This window comes from Varanus komodoensis, unplaced genomic scaffold, assembly GCF_004798865.1.
Source record: "Varanus komodoensis strain SLA01 unplaced genomic scaffold, ASM479886v1 scaffold36, whole genome shotgun sequence".
Classification (NCBI taxonomy): domain Eukaryota; kingdom Metazoa; phylum Chordata; class Lepidosauria; order Squamata; family Varanidae; genus Varanus; species Varanus komodoensis.
In genome coordinates, this window is record NW_025335873.1 from 5,838,429 (window position 1) to 5,864,075 (window position 25,647).

General features: G+C 49.1%; 1 protein-coding gene across 2 annotated transcripts in view; it reads right to left on the reverse strand.

The window, feature by feature from the left end:
• The window catches only part of ASTN2 (astrotactin 2), a 301,533-nt gene that overhangs the window by 18,313 nt on the left and 257,573 nt on the right, over positions 1-25,647 (reverse strand). For both annotated transcript variants that reach the window (XM_044439906.1, XM_044439905.1), the window contains one exon: positions 7,789-7,930. In XM_044439906.1, the coding sequence (XP_044295841.1) occupies positions 7,789-7,930 (142 nt within the window). The remainder of the gene's footprint in view (positions 1-7,788; positions 7,931-25,647) is intronic.

The window sequence follows — 25,647 nt, forward strand, 5'->3', positions numbered from 1 at the left end:
GGACTGGCTGCGAGTTGTTTCTTCTAAACTAAAACCTCGTTTTCAGGTTTTATTGCAGTGTCGGCACTTTGGGATAAATAAGTGGGTTTTGGGTTGGTTTGGGCACTCGGTCTCTAAAAGGTTCGCCATCGCTGCCCTAGGGGATGGCGATCATTGCAAGTGGCCCAAAGGGACGGAGCTACAGCTCAGAGGTGGAGTGCATATGCAACATGCAGGAGGTCTTGGGTTCAACCCTGGCTCTCTGCTGGCCTCACCTGATGGAGAACTGATGCTTAGCTAATGTAGACAAGGGTAGGCTAGAATGGACCACTGCATGATGAAGCGAAGAAGGCATGTTTTCAACACTTGTGAAAGAAGGGCCATGTTCTCACAGCTCACAGGACATCCACTGCAGCCGAGTCAGCTTAGGGATGGGTGCATGGCCTCTGCGTCTTTTTCCCCATGAGGGAGAAACGAAAACTGGAAATTCAGAAAGTATCTCTATTGATTACTCAATGGCTGTTGAAGATCTCCCAAGTTAAGCCTGGCTCCAACAGCCATTGGGCTGCCAGAGATCCATGAAAACTTGGTCACTAAGGAACGGGCTAAGAGACCGAAGCTGCAGGTAAGACAGAAAGTGAAAAACCTCCTGGAAGCTTTCATTGATGGGGTTTGCAAGATCAAAGCAGCTCAGGGACATTTTGGCCATGTTGGGTTGGATCGACCGATTCAGGGGCACAGTTGCAGCTGGCTGAGTGGTGCAGACTGTGGGCGTCTCAGGCATTTCAGGAAATGAAAATCCCGGGCCGGTTCCGACCTTCAATTGCTGCCTCCAGAAAAGTGTGTACATGTGTGTGTGCGTGTGCATGCAAAGGAGAATCATGACTGCCCACCTCAAACCTGGATCCAGCCTAGGTTAGGGATGTGGCATGCAGAACCGTTCCACTAGGAGAGCTCCTGCACTGCACAGCCATCCCTACAGTGCAACTTTCCCTTTCTCAGCTGCCCATCACGGAGCGAAGCAGCGCACGCCGAGCCAGCAGAAGCTTCCAAGAGCCTGTCTCCAGGAGGTAATGATGCATGACGGCACGATCGCACCTTCCCCCAGCGATGCCGCTTAAGACGTGCTTGCACAGCAGGCAGGTCATCTCCAGTCTGGAGTAGCCAATCTGGCACGGGGGCAGAGAAGCGCGCTGCAGGAGGCTGGAGAACAGAACCCTTCCAAGGCATAGGCCTGGAAGCTGCCCTCCCCCTCCTACCACCCCAAGATAGCTTCCATATTATTTCCAGTAATTTGGGCCGATGCTTGGCAGACATGCGAGAAACTAGGAAGGTCATGTAGGAATGTAAATAGAGAAAAGCGCTGGAATTTAAATCAGATCTGCAGCGAATGCAGCCCTTTCAGCACAAGCTGCTGCAACGGCGGTGTCCCTTCTTGTTGCAGTGTCATGACAAAGGGGGTGGTGGGCTAGAGGCAAGGTTGGGGATGCATCATTCTCCTCACCCCCAATCTCATTCAGCATCTACCTTGGCGCTCCAGTTCTAGGAAATGAGAAACACGCCCAGTGGGTTGGCAACCTGGGGGACTGCATTGGCCATAAGATCAGACTGAAGGTCCTTCTAGCTCAACGCACGGTGTCGATTGGATCCCTCAAGCAGGACGGGTGCAAGGCCACCACCTGCCCAAGCTCCTCAGCGACTGGTGCATGCAGGCAGGCCATGTCCAGTGAAGGAGGTAGCTCAGCCAGCAAGGCTGGCGGCCACAGAAAGCCTCCTCCTCCATGAATCTGTCCAGTCCCCCATCCATGGAAGTGGTCATCACCACCTCCTATGGCAGCAAATTCCATTGCACTTGAACCCGGAGGATTTAATATACATTTTTATAGTGCTTACCACATCTCTGGAGGAGCAAGCATCCCCAAGGATGCTGAAGGCAGTTGGGGAAGGAGCAGGAACCAAAGGAGAGAAAGTCCATGGTGAACGGGGAATAATTAGAAATTGTAACAGGTAATTTCAAACAATTTGATATACTTTGTTTACTGTCGTTTTGTCTTTTAATAGTTGGAATATTTTAACCGCTGGTGTTATTTGCACATTGGTTATCAAGGACAAGCTGGTCTCTTACTGTATTAAATTGCTGCTTCTGCTGTTGTTATAGTGAAAGGGGAATATAGGAGGTTGTTTTCTATCACAGTAAGCTCCTTGTCCATCTGGGGCAGAATTGCCTTCACGAACCTGCTTCTGGATTCTTCTATCTGGAGATGCCAGTCGTGGCATCTTAGATCTCCTGGAGGCCAAGCAGGCTCTGTGTGACAAGATCAAGCAGTCAAGCCATGATGAGCTTCTGCAGCAGGGGTGTCCATCCTTCTTCCCAGCAGCCACAGGCCTTCGAGGATGTGATGGAGAAAACTCCTTTTGGTGCTGTCTGTCAGCATGGGACAGCGTCACCCGCAGGCGGGCTTCTCATATGGAGCGAGTGCTGCGTGTGCACACTTGCATTAGCCACATGTCACAGAGCCCTCGCTTGAAGGCACCTGGGCTGTGAGCACAAAGCAAGAATGCCAAGGGCTGGACTGGATGGCTAGCGCTGCTCCCTGGACAGGCAGACAGCTGCAGCCCAAAGGGACTTCTTGCCAAACTGCGATGTTGAGAAACAGAGAATGTTTCTGTTTATTTCTTGAAAACAGCAGAAGTCTGAAATGCAAAGGAATCCCATCAGCCTCTGTTTGTTTGTTCGTTCTTTGAAACCACAAGTTTGGCTTTGATGTAAGGTCAGAAATGAGTTGGGGGAGGGGGGTGGGGAACGAGTTGGTCAACAACAGTGTGGACTAGTGCCTGAAGTAAGGTGAAGAAGGGACAACAAAAATGGACAGGGCGTGAGGCAGTATTGATGGGATCCATGGAGTGGGTCTGACCACCGTTTCTGAAGTTTCCTTCTACCTTCAAATCAAGTTATTCAAATTGGGGGTGGAGGAATGCCCTGAGCTTGGCATCCCAGAAAAGAAGACTGAAGGGAGATATGATAGCATTCCAGGAATACTTGAAAGACTGTCACAAAGAGGAAGGACGTGATCCCTTCTTGATCACCCAAGGTGGTGGACACAGATTAATGGGCTCAAGTTACAGGAAGCCAGATTTCAGCTGGGTATCAAGAAGAACTTCCTGAGACTGAGAGCAGTACAGCAATGGAACCAATTTCACTGGGAAGTGGTGAGCTCTCCCACACTAGAAGCATTCCAGATGCAACCGGGCAGCCATCTGAGAGGAATGGTTTAACTTGGTGTCCTTCACTGACCAGGGGATTGGACCTGATGGCCTCTGGCCCCTTCCAGCTCTTCTGTTCTATGATTCTATGCTAGGGAAAGTCAGAGGCAGAGAAGAACAGGAAGACCAAATAAGAAATGGATAGGCTCCATCAAGGAAGCCACAGCCTTGAATTTACAACAGCTGAGCAGGGCTGTCCTGGATAGGGCATTCAGTCAGAGGGTCACCATGAGTTGGAGATGTCTTGATGGCATGTAGCAACAACAACTTATATGCAGGGCCTGAATCTTGAACAGGAACAGCACTGCTGAAGGTTGCTGCTATTTTCGCTCATTTGTTCCCTCCAACCCAAGAGTCTTCAGTCAGCAATGTGGTCCCAAGAACTGGATACAGAAAATGCCTTGCATGCAAATGGCACCATCGTTCAAACAATTTCATGTTACAGGATTTCAGGGAGTGGGTCTGGGAAAGACCCATGTTGTGAGACTCTGAAGAGATGGATCCTGGCTGGCAGGAAATGCACCTCCATTGCAGAGCGCATATCTGGTCCCTGGCACCTCCCATTTCAACCATCAGTATCAATGGCCAAGCCTTGTGCTGAGCTTCTGCAGATCAGAGCAGGAAACATTGGACTAGATGGATCAAGGGCTCAACTCTACAAGGTCATTGTTCTTGTGAAAGGGATCTGCACTTGTGAAAGGGACCTCGGGGTGCTGGTTGACTGCAGGCCAAACGTGACCCAGCAGTGTGACGCGGTGGTCAAGAAGGTGAATGCCACCCTTGGTTGCATAGCCAGAAGAGTGGCTTGTAGATCAAGAGAGGTATTACTACCACTCTATGCAACTCTGGTGCACCTGCAACTGGAGTATTGTGTTCAGTTCTGAGGCCCTCATTACAGGAAGGATATAGCCAGGTTGGAATTGGTGCAGTGTAGGGCCACAAGGATGGTGGCCGGATTGCAGGGAAAGCCATTTGAGATGAGACTAGGGGATCTGTGTCATTTCAGCCTGGAGAACAGGAGACTTTGAAGGGATCTGTTAGTGACATATAGATACGTGAGGGGGTGTGGGTGTCATGAGGAGGTGGCTTGAAACCTGATCTTCCCTACAGAGAAAGGCAGGATGCACTCCAATGGAGCCAAGCTCAAGGAACCAAGGTTCAATTTGGATGCCAGGAAATACTTCCTGACACTTAGGACCTCGAGGGCATGGAATGGGCTTCCACTGGAGGTGGTTAAAGCCCCATCAGTGAGGCCGTTCAAGGATAGGCTAGACATGCACAAGGTGGGCATGTTGTAAGCAGAGCTGGCTGGAGCTGGGGGTCAGACTAGATGGCCCGGGAGACCCCTTCTGACTTGCGCTGTTTCGATTTCATCCCAGAATGGGGCATTACTGCTGCGACTGGCAAAGCCATGCCTCCAGATCCTTGGCAGCTTCATATTTGGCAATTGCCTTTCAGCAGGGGCTTCAAGAGCTGCTTCCAGCCAGGGTAGGGTGATTGATTCTAGATCAATGGCTGAGCACAGGCATGAAGAAGGCTGCAAGTTCATCCCCCGCATCTCCAGCGAAAGTACCAAGGCTGGGAAATCTCTCTCAGCATCCAGGATGGCTCACCCTGGGCCAGAGGAACAAACGGTCTGACGCTGTGCAAGGCCGTTCCAGGGAGCAAGTTATCCACACATGTTGCACCATCTGTTGCCATTATACCATCAAACACGTCCAAAGAGTTCAAGGCAAACCTTTGCCGCCGCTGCTCCTCGGCTGCTTGGCTCTTGATAACATTATTTTGAAGTGTTTTGATTGTGATTTTATTCTGCCAACAATAGCAGTGAGCTTGGCATTCAAATATTCATTTCAGCTGCATTTAGCCTTTTCGCTTCATCTTTGACGGTGCAGCGGCCTTTAAGGCTGCAGTCACAGGAGCGAAGAGGAACGCAAGGGACGGCAAGCCTAGGGAAGAGCTCAGTGGTCCTCTTGTGGACGGGCCATTTTGGAGGGTGTTTGTTCATGGGGACACCAGAAGTCATAGATGATTTCACAGCAGAGAACGGCAACAGCCCTGCTATAATCTTGATGAAAATCTCCATGGGCCCTGCTTGTGGTCATGGAAAGGAAGCTCCCTCTGATATTCATCAGGGCTTCCCTTCCAGTGCTAACCCCTGGCAGGGCAGGGCAATGTTTTGGTGGGACTGCAAGCTGGGGAAAGGACAGATCTGTGCATTGCAGTCCCCATTGCAAATGGGACATGCCATCACTCCGGGGGATTTCTATCAATCACTTTTAAATGCTTGCGTGTGCGTGTACATGTGTGCAGTCCTGTGAGTTGTTCGACCCCAAATGGACATTGCAGTACTCACTAGAATGCACAATGGGGTTTGAGTACATTTGGGGGCTGCACCATTCTCGGCACATTCAAGTGTGCTGAACTGTCCCTAAGTGGCCAGGCTGAGGCAAAGTCGGGCAAAGCTGCTCTCCAGCGCAGACGAGAAAAGCCGTGCATTTTGACAGAGGCACACAGGCCTCCTAGAGTATGTGGAAGATGACGGCACACAACAGCAACCCAGACAATCTCTGCACAGTCTCCAAATCCAACCCTTTCGCCTCCTCTTTGCCAAGGCAGCATCGACAGACTGAAGCAGCGCTTCTACCCGCAAAATTATGCATGCGTTTGTGCCTGAAAAGAGTCCACCTGTCTGTGCCAGCCGTCCCATCCTTTTCCTGCCAGGGGAGGTGGGAAGAGGGACGTGGGAGAAGCAGAAGGGTTTTTGGAAAACAAAGGTTATCCAAGACATTCTGCAGGCTTTCTGTGGACATGCAAGAGGACAGGAGGAGGGAGTGGAAGAGCGCGTGAAGACAGAAGGACTGGCTTTATTGCTGCCAAACTATGAACAGTGCAGTAAGACAAGCAGCAGAGGCCCAGCTCTCCTACTGAAATGCCGAGGAAGTCGATAAACATAATGCTGGCCCTTTCTGCAAGCAGAGAAAAGCAGAAGGGTTAGCAGCTTTGGAAGTCCCTCAGGGCTGGGAGAAGTATATCCATGTCCTGGGCCAGATGCGTCATAAAGACCAGCATTATACAGCGCTGCTTTCTTCCAATGCCTTTGGAAGAAGAATGGAAAAAAGTCTGATCTTCTCTGGCATGGGTGGGAAGCAGCGCATCTGAGCAACTGATCAGAAGAAAATTACTGGCAGTCGTGTGGTCTTTCCCACATTCGCGCCGGGTACCTTTTCAGGAAAGCCTGATCCTCCGTGATATTAATACATCTGATCTGATTTCTGCAGGGAAGCGTATATGAGGATTTTAAAAAAGGAAACATTAAAAAGTATTAAATGGCAAGCGCGCTTTCGAGCCAGCATGCCTCATAAAGCGAAGTGCAGGAGCCATTTCCTTTTTTTAAAGCTTGTCGACACATGTGATTTTTGGGTGGGGAGGGCGGTGCTAGGGGTGGATGAAAGCAGGAAGACTGGAGAGGCAGAAGGAAAGTATAGATCAATGATGCTGCACTTGCCAGCCAACAAGTTGTAACTCCCCTTGTGGCTCAAGGGGGTGGAAAAGTTACTCATTCCGACAATGTGTTTTAATTATCACAGGCTTCTCTGTCATCTCACCTTTTAATTTTGTTTCCACTCTGCTTTCCAAATATCTTTCTGTTCTACTGTTTCCTTTTGAACTTTCTGGCCCTCGCCTGGCTGCAGGACCCTGAACTTTGGCCCCAAAACCCAGCTCTAGCTGTACCACTGCTGATGCTGGATGCAACGGAGTGATTTCTAGGGATGCGGCCAACTGGAGATAAGTGTTTGATTTTATTGCACTCCCTTTCAGAACCCTGTTCCGCTTCCTCAGAGGCTGCTACCCAGAAGACACCAGACTGAGGGCGAGTAAACAAGCCTTCCTCTTCCTCACTCTGCTCTCTTCTGGGAAGGAAGACTTGTGAAACAAAAATGCACAGAAATAGAAGCATAAATGCTGCCACTTTGACGAGAAGTACATGGAGAGGGCTCAGCTGAAAACTCCAAAACCTCTTGTGACCCCTTGATGACAAATGTAGTTGGTAAGAAACAAGCTTTTTCCTGAACCCATGTCTGCTTCAACAGGTGCATGGACCATTGTCTTGAGTTGGAAGACGCGTGTGTCTTTGTACACACACAACACAGAACTATGGAAAACATTCTGAGGTCAAGTCAAATGGGTTCAAAAGTAGCCCTTCAGGTCTAGTCCAAAGCTCCTGAATACTAGCTTGAGTTAGACTCTCTGGGAAGGGCACTGAGACAATAGGATGTTTTAGCTACCCAGGATAAGTGGCAGATGCAAAGTCTCTATGGGATGCCCAGCCCAAAATAAAGGAAATGTTCCCATCCCATATTTTTGTCCAGAGCCTTACTCAACAAAGGAACAATGGCTTGTCTTCAGCTTTTTGCTTGTCCTTCCATACAAACTTTGATTTGTTAGGGGCACCGATTGACCATGCCCAATTGTCTCTTGTGTCCCAACACCTTCCCCTACACACACACACACACACACACACACACACACTTCTTTCCTTACTTGTACAATCCATCTGGCTCCAGACACTTGAAAATGACGGAGTAGAGACTGGAATCAGGCACATCCCCATGACTCCTTCCGGCAGCCACGCAGGCAGTTCCAAGGCCAGAGAGCAAATCATCAGCAAAGCTCAAGGATTCTCCTGCAAGCAAGAGAAGAAAAATAGCAAATGCACACATTTCTTTGTATGACAGAGCTATTCTGGGTGGGATGGAGGAAGAGAGTTTCCTTGCCTTCTTCTGTAACTCTGTAACAGAGGTGAGGAGACACAATACTTGCAGGTTCTAATTTGTCAGCAGAACCTCCAGGACATGCAAGTAGAACAAGCTTCAAAAGAGTAGCTCAGGAGGGAGGGAGGGAGGGAAGGCCCTGCATGGAAGGACAATGTGCTTCTGAGCACATGCTCAGCCCAGGAATTCCTTTTCAGTACCAGAGCTGGGACTTGCGCAGCTACTTTCGCATACAAGCAAACCCCAATTTGTTCTTGACTCAACAGCCAAGTGGTACTTTTCTCACTGCATACCTGAGGAATACAGATACCCAAGGGACCCTTCTTAGTGTGAAAAATCAGTGTGGAACCCATTAATAAGTAAGTTTCATGTAATTATTTTATTTGAACAAAATGTAAATGTTGCAATAATTAATTTCAAATGGAGTAAACACTAGTGATTTATACATGCATTAATGAACTCAAGTATTCCTTAGCAACCAAATAATACTAAATTTATGGAATGAAGACTAAACTTTAGTATAACATCACCAACAAATAATATGAAAAATTACCCTTTGTTTTAATGACTTGTTTGTGCTTGTCTTTGCCCCAGTAAATCTTACCATTTCACCGTAACCATAAGAGTAAAATGTCATGTTGAACTCCTGAATGATTTCCGAGGAACCCTGATTTCCAGGGAACATAGATTGAATACTGTTGTTTGAATGTAAGAGGAAAGGGCTTTTCACTAAGTCACCGACCAAAATCCTTGCTATTTTATTTCAGATCACCTAGAGAGCTACCTGCAAAGAGGTCAAACCAGTCCATCTTAAAGGAGATCAACCCTGACTGCTCTTTAGAAGGTCAGATACTGAATATGAAACTCAAATACTTTGGCCACCTAATGAGAAGGAACAACTCTCTGGAGAAGCCCCTGATGCTGGGAACAATTGAGAAGGGGATGGCAGAAGATGAAATGGATAGATGGAGACATTGGGGCAGTCGGTGTGAGCTTAAGTGAACTCCGGGGGATGGTGGAGGACAGGAAGGCCTGGAGGAATGTTGTCCATGGGGTCGTGATGGGTCGGGCATGACTTTGTGACTAAACAACCAACCAACCAACAACAAAACCAAGAGAGCTACCAGTATGTTCCAATCCAGTATGGAGAGTTTGTGAACTCTCAAGCACCAGCAAAACACACAGGCAGGAGATTCAGCGGGGACAAGACGAAGGGCTACTCCTACGTAGCTTAATTTGTTGGAATTCACTCACTGAAGAGGTGGGAGTGGATCGATCCCAGCATTATTGTCTTATAAGGAGACAAACGCTACAAAGAGGACCTGCAGCTCCATGGTGGAGCCCCAGTTTTGCATGATTTAAGTCCCACGGTCCCTCCTCAGGATTCCCAGAGAAGGCTGGGGAAAACTGCTGTCCAAAAGCTTGGAGGGCCATTGATGGTTCATGTAGCAGCCAATGCCGAGTAACAAGGACCTAGGTTCCATTTAGTATAAGGCAGCTTTTTATGTTCCTAGTTCATGGATGATGGGATCGATCGATGACTCTTAGGTATGGCGACTAAACAGAACTTCCAGATTCAGAGGCAGAAATGCCCATGCGTATCAGTTGCTCTGGGCAAAGCGCATTTCTTTCTTTAAGAAATTCGTAACCTACTTTTCTCCTCTGAGCAGGAGTCACAGAAGCCTAAAAAGCAAGAGCCCAGCCTTGCACTCCAACACATCTGGAGAGAAACTTCCAATATCCACTCATTAAAATACACAAGCTGAAAACACCCCCTCACACACTTCAAAACAAACAAAGAAAACCGCACAGAGGACCAAACGGTCAACCCATAAAGTTATGAACAAACAGAGTTCAACACTGGTTTTAAGAGAAGTACCTTTGCTTGCTAGTGGAGCACAAAAGAAGGTGGCTGGAGCTCTTGGTGCACGGGGTTCCCAAGAGGGGACACCAAGGAAGCCCTCTGGCATGTTGCCCCATCCATGCCACCATGCTGAGAACAACAGTTGATCTTAAAGTCTAGGCTGATTCATATGGGGGAAGATGGTCCTTCAAACAAACAAGTCTCAACTATGGAAGATAGCTGGTTGTCCATGCAGTTACACAATAAAGGGGTCATGTCATCCCAGCCCTCTGTCCCAGACCAAAATCTACTGATGGACTTCAGATCTTGTTGAGGCTTCCAAGTGGTTTTCAGGGGAATCCCCACATAGGACATGGTACAGTAGCCCTATAAAGATGGCATTGCATGTATCACCATGGCTGGACACCATAAGAGTGTTGGATGAAGCTGCATAGCAGCTACAGCAAACCCCCCCCCCCATCATCTTGATGGGTCTAGGAGAACCCCAAGCTAAAAAACAGACCTTGTAAAAGGAAGGCAAGCCCTTCTGGATCCCACCCCTGGACAAACAGCCCTTCCCTTTTGTCCAGATTTAATTTCAGTTTCTCTATCTCACCAGTTCACTGCTGATCCAAACACTGATCTAGAATCCCCATGTCCTCTCCAGAATATGAAAGAAAGGAGATGCAGAAAATTAATGTTAGTATGTTAACGATACATATATCATTAACAGGCTGATAGAAACTCACTCCGCATACAAGGATGGTTGGCAGTGAAGTGAAATCAGTAATTGTTGCACAAGGCACCCAAATAAATAACTCTGCAAGGGTTGCAAATGTAGCGTGCAGGGACATGCACTTCTGGGCCGCTGCCACTTGCCTTTGGGCTTAATATTAAAAAATATATTTGCTTATTATTTCAGAAGGCTTGAAATCCAAATTGTTCTCTCCTCTGACCTGCAGCCCTGCCTTGCCATGGATCTGCACGGCCCTGAAACTCCAGTTCCTCACTGTGAGTCAGGCTGTGGCTCTGACAGGGGACAATGGAACGGCTCCTGCACGCAGCTACCCTTTTCTTTCCTCCTTTTCCACCTGCTCAGAAAGGCAGTTGTGCAGGGATAGCTGCCACTCTTGGTACAAAACGTGCCATCTGGCCTGCTGGAGTCACCAACCCGCAATCCAGGATCTGGCTAGCCAAGTGACGGCAGAAGCACAACAAAACAAATGTCAGTGACTGTTCCGAAGGGACACAAATGGGCAAAGGATTTCTCCCACCACCAGCAGCAAAGCAAAAAGCAAAGCAAAAAGCATAGCAAAGCAGAAAAGGCAAGATTCACCATGTGGATGCCTCCGGCAATGTCTCTGATGGAACTCTGCCTAGGCTGTGTCCTTCATAGCAGGACTTCTTCCAGCAAAGTCACGCAAGGCTGGTCTGGACCAAAATGTGGGGAGGGGGCAGATGGATGTGACAAAGGACCAAGGCTTCAGAGGTGCCATGCAATGGTCGGGTCCCCAGACCAGAGAGCAGTCTTCTATTTGAAGTATTGCCCAGCTTACGTCTGATTTAACCAAAAGAAGGGGGATGCTGGGAGTCTTGGAGGTATCCCTTACAAGCTAGCACCAAGTCACCTAATCACAGCCTACTCCCCTGGTGAACCACATCATCGTTCTATTTAAAGCTATTATAGCTATTGTTTCTAAACCAGGATGTGGCATTTTAAGGGCTCTGTGTCCTCTTTTGGGGTGATGCGTCCGCTCACTTTGACAGTGTCACAACGGCTACTGCTTGCAATCTTCCTTTGGAGCACATGGCATGCCAGCCTCCAGGGCTGAGTGGTTCCTTGTCAACAAGCCTTTCGGAGGATCTCTGGCCATTGGATGAAGGGAAACTGAGGGATAGAAATGCGTGCCTGAAACAGTCAGGGGAGCAGCAGGCCTGGGCGAGCATCACAGTGGCTGACCCAGGTGTAGAACTGGAAGTGGAAGCCTGCACACACTATGAAAGGTATGATTGTGCCTCCAGCTGGTTGCAGGAAAGGGCAGATCTGCATGGAAGAAAGCGAAGAACGCTGCACCTGTTGCATGCCAGAGGAACTGGTGCCATGACCCACAGCCATGCAGTTTGGTGTGCCCTGAGAACCCAGCCATGGGGAAGGATCCACCCAAACCCATGGGTGGCTGAAAGGATTGGGACGGCTTTCAACCCATGAGAAAAAGCCGCCTTGGTGGAGTTCCTATGACAAGCTGGGCTACTAATACCAGGATGACTTAGCACACAGGTTTGCCATCTTCCTATCCTGTGATCTGGGCCACTACCCCAGATTAATATGAGAACATAAGACTGCTTCATCCAGATTATTATTCCCTTTCAGTCTTAATTAGTATTCTAATTCTGGCTATGGGCATCTCTCATGGTGATCACAATGCCACCTGGGACTTACAGGTGAATCAGGCTGTGTCAGAGAAAACGGAAGAGGAGGAATATTTCCCCTTCCTTTCCAAATCCACCTTTATCCACATCTGCATCTTTAGAGAAAAAAAGGAGCCGCAAGAGAAGCAGCTCAGCACCGATTCCCAGGCACAAGTAGGCACTCGGCTCCCCATTCCCTTCCTGTTTTCAAGGGAAGAAAAAACGACTCCAAGAGGCCCAGGATGGTTCTCACAGAGGGAGGCTGTGGAAGGAAAGGTATGCAAAGAATACCAATCAACTCCATTTTGGTTTCTTCTCCATTCAGGAAACACCTGGCCCTCGGAGCTCTGTAAAGACGTGCCATGCATGGTGTGTGTTCCTCACACCCTTTCTTTCTCCCAGTTTTCCACCTGAAGGTGTTAAGACTGGTGGAGGAATGCCAGGGGTGGGTGGGCAGAAACTGGAGAAGGGATTTGCTCAGATTTGCCCACCAAAACACTACAGACTTTTACTTCTCCGGAAACAAGACAACAGCCAGGATCAGTGGAGCTGCACAGTGCATACACTCGTGACATTCTGCACCCATAAAGAAAACATAAACTGACTAGCAGGAAATCCAGAGTCGGACGTCATTTATTAAATATATCATGAAAGGATTAATACCTGCCCCTCAAGGCTTCTCCCCAGTCTTTTGATCCTTACAAGAACCCTCTGAGGTCAAGCTGAGAAGAATTCTCCCCAGCCCTAGTACAACACCCATTCTGAGACCATGACTTCCAAATGCGGTACAACATTAATCCCCTTGGTGTAGCTAACTACAGCTCTGGTCACACCATCTTGCAGAGTCAGTGCCTGTGCCACCCCAGTATGGATTTAGCACATCGGGGAAATCTTATCAGGTGATTTCTGCAGGTTTGCCACAAAAACTACACACGGTCTTGATGTTTACTCCATGGGGAGAGGTTCTTGGAGTTGGATCAACTGCACTACCACAAATGGGCTTTCCCAGCCTCCTTTTTTCCCATGGTAATTTCTCCAGCCCCCTGAGAATGCTGGCCAGAATGTCGGAAAACTCTGCCGAATACAAGGAAATATGGTGTGGGGAGAGACACCCAAAATTACAGGGCAAAGAGCTCTTTCGTTTGCTTTCACAGAAGGCAGAGCCCATATGTAGAAACAATGTTTTAGTTTGAATTCCCCAAATACTGCATAATAGCCAAGATGTGTACGCCAAAAATTTAAAACTGTTTAAGAAGGAGTGTGGGGGGAGGGGGGATGTATGAAACTATAAAAATATCAAAGGATATGGCAAATGAGAACAGGCAACACTGACAAGCTGGGCCTTGAAACCAGATTGGAACAAATTTGTCTTCTTAATAGCATTTGAGTGTGGTGAAAGATGGAGTGGGGGAAAGCCACTGGAAAAGTACTCAGCAGCCACCACTAAAAAGGCCCTGTGATTTGGGGCAGGAAGCAACCAGGTCTCCCCAAAGTGAATTTGCCACTACCTGATATTACAGCTTATAAAAGGTTTATAAGGAATGGGGATATTCAAGAATTCTGTATTTCTGTACCACCCTGCAGCTGAAGCTCTCAAGGTGGCCTACAACAATTTATAATACAATAAAATTCAACGCAAATAACATAAAACAACAATGGTACAATGATTTAAAATTAAAATAGATTAAAAAACAGGAAAATACATAAACAGACTCTGCAAGACAAAGAATTGCCACGATAATCCTCTCAGGTCCCTGGATAACCGTGGAGATCATCAAAGACGGGAGTCATAGACATGGAAGACTGTCTTGACCAAGTGCCGAAAAGATGGCCAATGTGGTGCAAGGCAGTGCCATTCCTGTTCTCCAGTTGTGAGAACAGGTCCCACTAGAACTCCACGTGAGATCAACAATTCACTTTTTGGGAAGTGTTGGCACTGTCCTGGACTTGCTTTAGGTTTGGAAAGGGTCCATTTCCAAAAAATGCAAGTTTCCCGATCAAAGGAAGGAGAGGAAAAAAACAAAGATTTTCATGTTGCAGAGAAGTATGGAATTCAGAGAATCTTTGAGGCCTGGAACATTACAAGTTCATCCATTCCTAATTTAAGAGATGCTTCTGGGAAAATCCAGCACTTCAATCATTTGGGCTCTTAGAGCTGAAACAACTTTGGCCAAATCAGTTGCTTCAGAAGTAACAGGGTGGCTGCGGCAACTCAAAACTATTACTAACTGGGCAGAGAGTCCTGCATCCCTTGATGAACCAGTGCAGTCAGTTATTTTTTTAATGCTGGATATAACAGCCTTTAAGCAAAAGATTATGAGAATTCCTTCATTTACTTCAAATGAAATAAGAAGTCACATTCTTCTTGTTCATTCTACTCAGTGGGGCCCTGGATTTTTGCCCCAAATCCTTGCCCTGACAGCATTCCTGAACCCTTGTCATGGGCAACACCTTGCAAAGTGCAATGAAACCCCGGACAGCTAGTTAGAAATGTGCGCCTTTTGTGATGCAAAAGGAAGGAAGTGGCACTGGGTCAAGGGAAGACTCCCTTCTTAAGATCCTAGAACATAATCCAAATGAGATGCAGCTTGTCCTAACTCTGGGCACATCATGAGAAGGCAAAACTCCTTGGAGAAGGCCACCATGCTAGGGAAAGTCAAAGACAGAAGAACAGGAGCAAACCCCAACAGGAGATGGATGGACTGCATAAAGGAAGCCACCAGCCTCCATTTACAGGAGCCAAGCAGGACTGGCATGGACAAGACATTCCGGAGGGCCTTCATTCCTAGGATCGCCATAAGTTGGAGAGGACTTGATGGCGCACAACAACATATATGCATGCATGTGTGCATGGGCAAACTTTTCAGGGCCTGGGTCTTGGACTGGAATAGCCCTGCTGAAGGCTGCTGCTGTTTTGGCCACTTGTCTCTTTGGGCCATGGACTGCTGGAATCATCATCCTCATCGTCACAGTGCTAGCCACCGAATGCATTTTGATTTCACCCTCAGGCAGGAAAGCCTCAAGGTGGCTCGCCAGGTACAGCCAACCAGGTGCACCAGCAACAGATCGTATTGCAAGTAACATGATGATGGGCTCAGCCCTGCGCATCCCTGGCTGGGCAATGCAAGACGCCTGTTCTGTCTGAACATGCCTGGGAGCACACGCTGAGTCACACGAGGCCGAAACCCCACAAGGCCCTGGTAAATCCAGCATGACTAACTTCTAAGCAAACATAACACAGGGTTGTGCCAGAGACCTGAGAGCAACGGGACAAGCCTGACGATCCACAAGCATGATCTTCAGTGGGTGCCCAAGGTCACCCAGCAGCTGGGTTCAGAGGCAGAGGTTTGCACTGCAGCTCTTGAAAGCCCCAGCCAGGTCAGGGAGCATGGAAGCGGTACTCTGAAACATCTGGATGGCACCAGCTTTGCTGAGCCCTCTTCTAAATCTAGGCTGTGTCCCCCCCCCCCCCGGACCTCTTTGTAACGCCACAACATTGCACAAACGGGGTAGCATGCCAATGTTACATGCTGGGAGTTATTCTCCACCACCTCCCACTGTTCCTACAAGAGCAGCTCCCTTCATCACTGCTGGTTTACCCACCTTGTCTAAACTATTGCCTCTGAGCTACAGAAGATTTCTGGTTTTTCCATAAAACAGGTCTTCAAAGAGATGAGAAAAGCAGGGCCCCATCTAAGCCAATGCTGGGAAGTCTAGAGAGGTTTTGCTGAATGCCACAGGCCCAGGAAAACTTCCTTCACTCTCTGCCGCATGCATGGGGGTCTGGAAGCAGGAGGAAAAAGAGCAGTTTGTGTTTTGGAAAAGAACTTTGCTCTCCTCCATTTATTTCCTTTCTCCACTTATTAAATTCCAGCTCCCCTCCCCTCCCCCCGACCCCCTCTTCAATAGCACAGTACCCTATTTTGATTATTTCGAGGGTGGGGGATGTTTCAAGGGGGAGGGGGGAGAAGCTCCTAGTTTCCAATCCACAATGAAAAGCTGTAAAAGGCTTCTTAGCTTGGAAAAATTTTCCAGGTCAGTTTTTCCTACTGCTTAATCCATGCTTTGAGTTACAGAGAAATGAGTAAACACATTTTATAAGGTTCTAATTCATACCTAACCCATACAGTTTATAGCTTTACATAGTAAAATATATATCTTTAAAAAATCAACAACAAAAATAACCCCCCATAAGAAAAGAGAGCGCAATGACGCGGTGACTCCTAGCAGTACTTCCGATCCCTCCAACATGTGATTAAGCAAAGCAGGGTCCGGAGGCCTGGGCAGGGTGTGATGTTGGCCAGACTGGAGCAGAGCTTCCCTTCCAGATTTATGAAAATAGCCATTAGTCTGCATAGCTAATCAAAAGCTACGAGCTGCAGGACAACTTCAGAAGAGCCGTGCTCAATCAAAGAGCTGATCAAGTGCACCAGCTTACACGGTGGCAAACTAGTTGCCCGTGGGAAACCTCCAGAAAGGATGAGAGTCCAGTAGCATCTTCCCAGTCCTGTGATGGGTGTGATTTCCAAGACTGGAGGTTGCATTTAGACAGCAAAGACCAGCAGCTGCAGATGGCCATCTCCTCCACAGAAACAGAGCGAGTCAGAAGGGGCCTCCTGGGCCATCTAGTCTGACCCCTGGTTCCAACTGCCTCTGCTCATGACATGCCTACCATGTGCATGCCCAGCCTATCCTTGAACACCCTCACTGATAGGGCCTCAACCACCTCCCATGGAAGCCCATCCCATACCCTAGGGGTCCTAACCATCAGGAAGTACTCCCTGGCATCCACCCTGGATCTTGGTTCCCTGAGCTTTGCTCCACTGGAATGCGTCCTGCCCTCCACTGCGGGGGGGGGGGGGGAAGGCATGCCACACCTTTGCGTGGCACCCCCTCATGTACCTGCATGTCGCTAACAGGTTCCCTCTGAGCCTCCTCCTCTCAAGGCTGAAAAGACCCAGTTCCCTCAGTCTCTCCTCATAGGGCTCACCCTGCAAACCGGCCACCACCCTAGTGGCCCTTCATTGCACCGATTCCAACCTTGCTATATCCCTCTTGTAATGAGGGGCCCAGAAGTGAACACAAGACTCCAGCTGCAGGAGCACCAGAGTCGTATAGAATCTGTGCAATGCCCTATTTGATCCTGTGATAAGATCAAGGTGCACTGACCATGCAGAAATGGTGAGCACGAACATAACCTGTGGCTGGTGTCCTTTTGGAACATCTCAGTGCCGAGAGCACTTCCCATCAGGACTGTCACTGCCAGGTTTGAAAGTATCCTTCAAGAAACGGAGGACAAGAGCTCAAACAGGGAAAGGATTGAAAACACTGGCCTTCCTTCCCCCCATCGTTACCTCGTTGGCTTCCTCTAAGGAAAAAAAGAAGAACAAAAAATGCTGCCCCCCCCCCTTTCGGTTAGATATGGGCAACGCAGCCAGTGATGAGACGAGATGAGACCGGGGAGGAGACCTGAGTTTTGCTGGAGGAGGAAGGGTGTTGGATGACTGGCTTGGTCGTTTATTCCTTTTGTATGTGGAAGAGGCCTGCAGATGGTTTCTGATTTAAAATGATTCCAATAAATCAAGTCCGCAGGACTAATCAAAATGCCCCCTCACTCCTCGCTCCTCACCTTGCATCACCGCTGAACAGCAGCTATGGAATGCGTGACCGGAGATGGAGCGGCAGGCTCCCAGCGTGGGAGCGGGATGGCGGAACGTTGTCTGCAGGGGGAGCATAAGAGACGGACCATGCAGGAGGGTCTATCAGCCAACGGAATGGCGTGTTAGCAGAATATCGGCGAGTGACAACTATGCAAAGCAGGTGAGCTATGGAGGGCCCATGAAATTCCCTCGCCCAAGTCACGACACTCCTTCCTTCCCAGCACGCCTTGGAATGTGCTTCCCTGTTGCCAACCTTTGCAACTGGATTGTTCCCTGGATGGCCAGGAGGGATCAATCTTGGGAATACTGGCCCAGCAGTCTAATGGTTCTTGAGAAGAGCTCTCAAGGGCAAATGGAGGGGTCTGTGGGTGCAAGTCCCACATGGCAGTCCAAGAGTTTCTTTTTCTGAGCTCGCCAGGCTTTTCCTGGTGGGGTGCAAGAAACTGGCAGACTGACAGTATTAGGTCACACGGGCACCTATGCGAGGAGGGGCTGAAAATCTCCTGGCCCCCCAGGCTGCCCCAAATGCAACAGAGCGGGACAAACTCAGGGCCTGTTGTGGTTCTGGTCAGGAGAAAAGGGGTACAGGTTCAGCATGGCAGTGGGGAAACTTTCTGGGCTTGGAATGCTCCTTGGAGCTCCTCGCAAGTCCGAGGATGTCCAAGACGGGACTGAAGCTGTCACAGGAGCTGGATTCCTGTCTGAAGCACTGGCTTGCCCGGGTCAGGGAGCTTGTACCAACTTCTCCCAGCTCCCAAAAGCCCAGGCAGAAAAAGCAAGGCAAGACATGGTGCCAGGCCAGGGAAAGCAATGCCAGCTCCTGCACTGAGGCATGGCAGAACGTTTTGTCCCAGAGAGGACTCCCACCGTGCCCATGGAAGCTGCATCTCCTTCCATCTGCCTTGCCCACCTTCTTTCTTGAGCCGCATGCCCTGTTCTGGGGAGTACTGAGAACTTAGGGAGGAGGTGGGCAGAAGAACCCCCTCTCTGTCTCTTATCTGTGCTTGGAGAATCCTCTGGGAAAGCAGCTCACTACTTATTACACACTTGTTTCCCACACATGAAGAAGCCGAAGCGTGAGTGAAGTGGGTTGGAACTTTGCTCATCCTTCCCAGCTCCTTGGATGGAACTGGCAGGAGCTCCTCACGGTCCTGGCAGAGGGGGCTTTGCTCCCACTTCTCACTACCTGCATGAGAAAGAAGAGCAGCAATGGGGCGCTCTCTCGGCAAGCACTTGCAGGAGCGCCTGCAAGTACCAATAAAGTCCCTTTTCTTGATGGGCCACCCGCATTGGGACCAAATGACTCCAGAAGAGACCAGCCCTACCACCCCTGCAGGAACCCCAAATCAGGATTTTCTGCAGTGGCACCCCACTTCTGCGATGCCTTCCCCTTGGGATGTGGAAGGCACCAGCTAAAGAGCTCCCTTTCCACCCAGGCCGCCTTCTTGGTGGATTGGGTTTGCCCAGTTTCAAGGCTAGCCATTTTAATTGAGCATGTTTATCCTTTGCTTTTCAGTGTGTTTCACTGGTCATGGGATCATCCTGTTGGAAAGGGCCTAGAAGGCCACCAGGTCCAACCCCCTGCTCAGTGCAGGACACAAGTCTCCCATCCAGACACCAAATGGATCTGACCCCACTTAGCTTCGAAGATTAGGCAGGATCAGACACTTCAGGCTATATGAAGGAGCACTTACGTCCATATATGCCCAGCCACCCCTTGAGATCAGCAGGAGAGGCCCTCCTCCGGGAGCCCTCAGTGAAGGAAATTAGGAGGGTGGCTACTCGGAGGAGGGCTTTCTCAGCGGTGGCGCCTAAGTTATGGAATGCGCTCCCTAGAGAGGTCCGCCTGGCGCCGTCGTTATTTGTTTTTCGGCACCAGGCGAAGACCTTTTTATTTAAGCAGCATTTTAAATGTTAATATTATTGAATTTTATTTGGCCAGGGCGGCTTATTTTATTTTACTGTATATATTTTAATTGTGATTGTTTTAATGTATTTTGTATTTGATGTTGTAAGCCACCCCGAGGCCTTGGCAAGGGGCGGCATAGAAATGTTTTAATAAATAAATAAATAAATAAAATAAAATAAATATGGAAGCTATGATGGCCATGTGGAGAAAAGCGGGGCAAGGAAACCATTTCAAGGGCAGGATAAAAATCGACCTTGGGGTTTTACCTGCACCCTGAATGAGCAGAGGTATGCCTGAAACGCTTTTCAGAATCCTGTGGATCCCACGAGGGGTCCATGCCGGATGTCAGAATGTTCTTGGCAAAGAAGCCAATGTGGAAGAGAGGGCTCTGCAGAAGGCAGAAAGTCTGAAAGAGGGTGGGTGGAAGAGGATGCAGAGAGAAGGACTGTGGGAACGTCATACTCCAGGGAGATGGCAGGACTTTCCCCGGACTTTGCCTTTTTTCCCCTTTCCTTTTTTTAAAATGAAGTCCCTTGCCCTTTTACTCATTGAAATATCAGAATAAAAATAGACATAGCTTGCTATCCAACTGCCAAAGAAGACGCTAATTTGCCCTCATCCTTCAAAATTGTGGCCAATGAGTGTAGAGGCAGTAGAATGACCGATGAACACTACAAACGAAGACAATAAAAATTAAAAGGGTAGGACCATTACACAAAACGTCCCAAATATCAAATGGTCTGCTGCTGTATCTATGTTTCTGAGCTGATTGGTGAGGCGCCTTTGGCTCCTCGGGGGAGGAGGAGGCTCCTCCAGATGGGATAAAGCCACCGGGCATCCCCCTCCTTGCCCAAAAGAACGCTGCTGCCTGTTGCTTCAGGGCTGCTGGATTTCTCGGAATGGCTGCTCTGTATCACCAGTTGAAGAAAAGACCACGAACCTTCTTCGTGAAGCTTAGCTCGTGAGGTCAGGAGCAGGGTACAAGTCTCACTTGTTATGAGCTACATCCAGGTGTGCCCCCAGGACCCTGTTGGTCCATGATGGAGATGAGCATTTCCATCTACATTTTTTCTTTAAAAAGCAGGGAAAAGGTGGAACGACTGCACTGATCTCCTTGGGTTTGTGATGGAAAATGATCCTAGTACTGCATAGACCTTCCGGGGCAGGTGATACCCTCAAAGCACCTCCTTCCCCTCTGTTGTGATAGTTCTTTCTTTAATTATGCACTCCTATACTATTTATTATTGTCACGGAAAATCTTGAGACACATTCCCTGGGGGAAGGCTTTGGCGAAAATGGAACGAAAAGGGAAATCACGGAAGGGGCTCTGGGGACGGTGGGAAGAGGTTGGCAGGAACGGAATTCACCAGTTGTCCAAGTGAAACAGGACAGCTTTGTGTCCCTTCAGTGCCTTGCCTTCTATCCTTCAGGGAGCCAGGAAGGGATGGTGGAGCAGCGATGAACCCATCGATTAAAAAAAATCCACACAGCTCAGTTCCATATGAAAGTGATTACAGCTTGGAAGCGGTAGGTCGCTCGCTCTCACACACAGACAAAGAGAGAGAGCTCATCTGGATGGATGGAGTCAAGGGGGATCCATTTGGAAGATCAAAGCAAACATATCTGCCTGATCAGTCTAGGAATTTCTCAGCTAAACTTGGCCATGGTATTTCAGCAGATACGAGAGAGTGCAATTTTTGTGGTGTGCCTTAAACATCTTCACACTTGCAAACGGTTGACGAATCCTGAGAACATCCCGCTCAGTGCTGAGTCTCTCCCCACCTGAAAAGCCATGCCCCCAATAACTTGCTGAATCACAACTTCAATCACCTGTTCTTTGATAACTGGATTCTTGTGAAAACCCAGAGCAGCATTACGAAGCCCTGAGCTCATAGCACACTATTCCTTTGTCTGCAGTGTCATCACTTTCGAAAGCTATTTCCTAAAGCTTTAGAGAGGAATCCGAGCAACTGCAGGGAACACTGAATCACAGCTCATCATGCAACTCGGGAAAAGCACGAAGCCCAAAAAGAGGGCACCCCTTTTGCAGAGTTGGGTGTGTGTTGCCTGCATGCAAATTGATAAAGAAGAAAGTTTCTTTGGAGTGAGATGAACTCATTTGGCCTCAGCAGGGTCGCTTCTTCAGGGGAGTGAGATCCAGCATGGCACTGTGGTGACAGTACTGGACCAGGACCTGGGAGATCCAAGTTCTAGTTCCTGCTCAGCCATGAAGCTCATTGGAGGCCAATCGGTGCTGTCCCTCTTGGCCTAAGCTACTTCACAGGGTTGTTGTGAGGATAAAATGGAGAGGAAGAGGCTCACATCAGCTGCCTTGAAGACGAAAAAGGGTGGGATGCGTAAATGGAAGATGACGCAGACAAAGATGAAGATGAGGATGAGGAAGAGGTGATGGGAGCGGAAGACGCTTGCTGATGGAGCATGCAGCACCCAGCCAGAAGGGAAATGCATCTGAGTACAGCCTTGTCTCCGGCAGTTGTGCACAAGCGAGACAAGGTGATCCTCTCATTTTCTTCCTGCCAGAATGGGGGAAGTACAACGGCACAGTCAAACGTGGGACTCCGTTCTTGCAGGATGACGCAGGACAATCAAGGAGGGGGGCACTGAGCCAAATGTTCAGCGTACTATAACGAGGCCTTGTCCGACGTTTGGGTGGAAGTCAGACCCTGAGATGTGGAAATAGCTGAGAAGGAGCAGGAGGAGAGCTGGGCCGAAGACCAGTCGCAAAGCAGACACCCGCCAACAGTTGTCCTCCCTTGGGGCCGGGGCCAGGCTTTGGGGAACCCCTTGTGAAGAACCGTTCCCCTTCTCTTCTTCCCCCTGTCCATGGACTTGCTTGTATAGTACCCTTGGGCACAATCCGCCTCGTCTCCGAGAGATACAGAGGCGGAGAGGAGGAGGAAGGACAGGATGGATGCATGGATGCTCTTGCTGCTGCTGCTGCTGCTTGCTCTGAGGAGGCAGGAGAAGCAGTGGGACCAGCGGGATGGAGCTGCAAGAGGGCTCTGAGAAGCGATGCCTGGCCGTGGAACACAGAGCTGTGTCCTGTCCCAGCACAGCTGTTGGTAGACCAGTCTAGAAACCAGCCGGTCAGCTGGAAACCATCGCGTGCCCCCCGGTGTGCAAAACTGCCAATGGATGGAAGCATGGAAGAGCCCAGTCACCAAAGGCCGCCTGCTGTGCCATGGTCCTGATTGCTTTAAGACGCGCCATACAGCCACCCAGTAGAAGCGCCACCCAGTGGTGTTCCACAAGGGGCAACTCGTGCTGCCTTCTGGACGAGCAGATGCTTTTTCTGGGGAAAGCACAGACAAAACCCCATCGGGGAGGGTGTTCAAAGGCAGGCTGGACATGCACAGGGTGGGCATGTCGTGAGCGGAGCCGGCTGGAACGAGGGGTCAGACTAGATGGCCCGGGAGGCCCCTTCTGACTTTAAGATTAAAAAGAAAAAAAGAAAAGCATGTCCACCAGTTGCCCCTGTCAGCAAGTGTTGAAGTCCTGGAAACTGGATTTCCAAAGCAGCACTGCATCTCTGGGCGGGATGGCCATGTTTGCCCAAGCCGTTCTTCCCCAGCAATGAGAAAAGCAAAGAGAGGGCTTGTGTAGGGTTGGGCTCCAGATTGTGCCCTGGAGCTTGAAAGTGGCACGTCTAGGATAATGTTGCTCATCTTCCTTGCTCAGCAACCAGGCCTTGGACTTGGTCTGAAAGGGATGCAACTGCGCTTTGAAGATCAGGGAAAGCCGGGTCATGCAACTCGATAACAATGCCGCCTGTCCACCAAACTCTCTCACAAAATAACATTGCTGTCCGTAGTAGCAAGGAGTAAAACAGTCATCACACAGCCTTTGCACATACAAGCATGAGCACACTGCTCCACACACTCAACCGGCTAAAAACGGGTTGGCAATCAATCCAAGAGCCAATGCAGCCCTCTTAATTTCCTCCCGCTCTTTGCCACCACGCTCTTGCCTTCCACTAAAACAGCAGGATACTGCGTGCCTTTAAACAAAACAGATGTTGCCCTAGGTGAAGTGAAGCTGGAAATACAGAACAGCTGTCCATCTCGGGCCTCCCAAATGCACTCTGCATTCTTCTGCCCCTAATAGGAGCAGATGGGAGGACAAGGAAATGCCAACAGACTGGGCCAAGGTGGCTTTGATCTGAGCAAAATGGCACCATGTCTTTCCAAGGCAAGGTAATGTCTAGAAGGTGCAGGGGAACATCCATCAGGGAAGCAGCTGGATAGTAGGAAAATTGGATGACAGCTGTGAGATGGAACCTCTCACTCTACTAGGTGGCCTGCAGGGTCCAAAACAAAGTCTGGGCAGTCAAACTCTTCCAAGATCTAAGTAGATCTTATGAGGACAGTCCTTAAGAAATGGCTGCAAAGCAGTGGTAGAACATAATATCCGAATATATATGGTGCCAGTGCAACCCATCAAGATGTTGGCAAGACGCAGGTCCAAAGTTCTGGACATCTGCTGGGGCAGATGATACTCAACTAGAGATGAACGAATGATCTGGCTTGTTTTACGGCAACTTCCCAGATTTCCCTGTAATGAAGAACTAGAAGGAATTCAAGAGACTCTGGCAGAACTTTAGGACCATGCAGTCTCAGATCACTGGAATGGTCCCCAGTGCCCATATAGTTGGGCATGCCCCATTATGGCGCCCACATAAGCCAGTTAAACTATGTAGCCAAGCCAAAGCTCAGGAGAAAGGGGAAGTTCTTTACCACCAACCAAGAGGAGCCGGCAAGAACACAAGCAAAACCTGGACAATCCCTGTACCCTCCATCTCCAAAAACATCTTGTGGAGTTGGAAAAGAGGTCAGAAAAGGTGAACAAAATCACTGAGGGCTTAACCTGCACGCTATATCAGAGGTACGAACACTGCGTTGCTGATTCCAACTTCCTTCCTTGTGAATGTGCATGGACTTGATCCAGACTGGAATCACTGTGTGTGAATGGGGGAAGGTTAAAGCAGCCTGTGATTCCACTTTCCTCTCCAAATTCAGATGGAACTGCCCCGTACAGGGGCAAAAGAAGGAAAAAGAATGCTTTCCACTAGCAAAAATCAAGTATTGAACTCTAAATGTGTCCATACTGCAGCTGCAACTCTGCCCATCTTTGAAGTTTTTTATATGCACTAGAGTGTTGGAAGCCACCATGGGGAAACTCAATGTTCATGCTCCACATTTTCTCTGGGATCAACATATCATGAATGGTAACGTTAATACTCACACCAATTGTAGTAATCACAATCTTAACAAAGTCACTGACTTTCCTATAGGACTTCCAAGAGTTCAGAGTCCTCACCTAGTGGCAGTCCTTGCGACAACCCCTTAAGACAGGCCAGCACGATGACCTGTCCCCTGACCCAGAGGGCAGACAGTGGGGAGCTAAGGCTGAAAAGGGTTTACTTAAGACTGCCATGTGTGCTAATTGCAGAGGTGTGGTTTGAACAAGGCACTGCCTGGTTTGTAGCTCAGTCTCTTGAGCTGCTGTGCTGCACATTTGCTAAAAAAATACTTTTTCTTGTAACCTTTCAGGAATATGGTCAGAGCACGCTGACCATGGACAGGGTGCCACGACCCAGAAGGTCCACCTCTCCAGGTTCCACCTGATTTTCTCTGCGTGGTGGGAGGGACATGGCATCAGTGCCGGGCACCCTGTGGATGCCTGCCCTGCTTTCCTCCACCCCACACCCGGCGTGCATTCGGAGCAGCACCAAGACACGGGATCCAGCTGACTTTGGACTGCTCACCCTGTTTCCCCACCCACCACCTC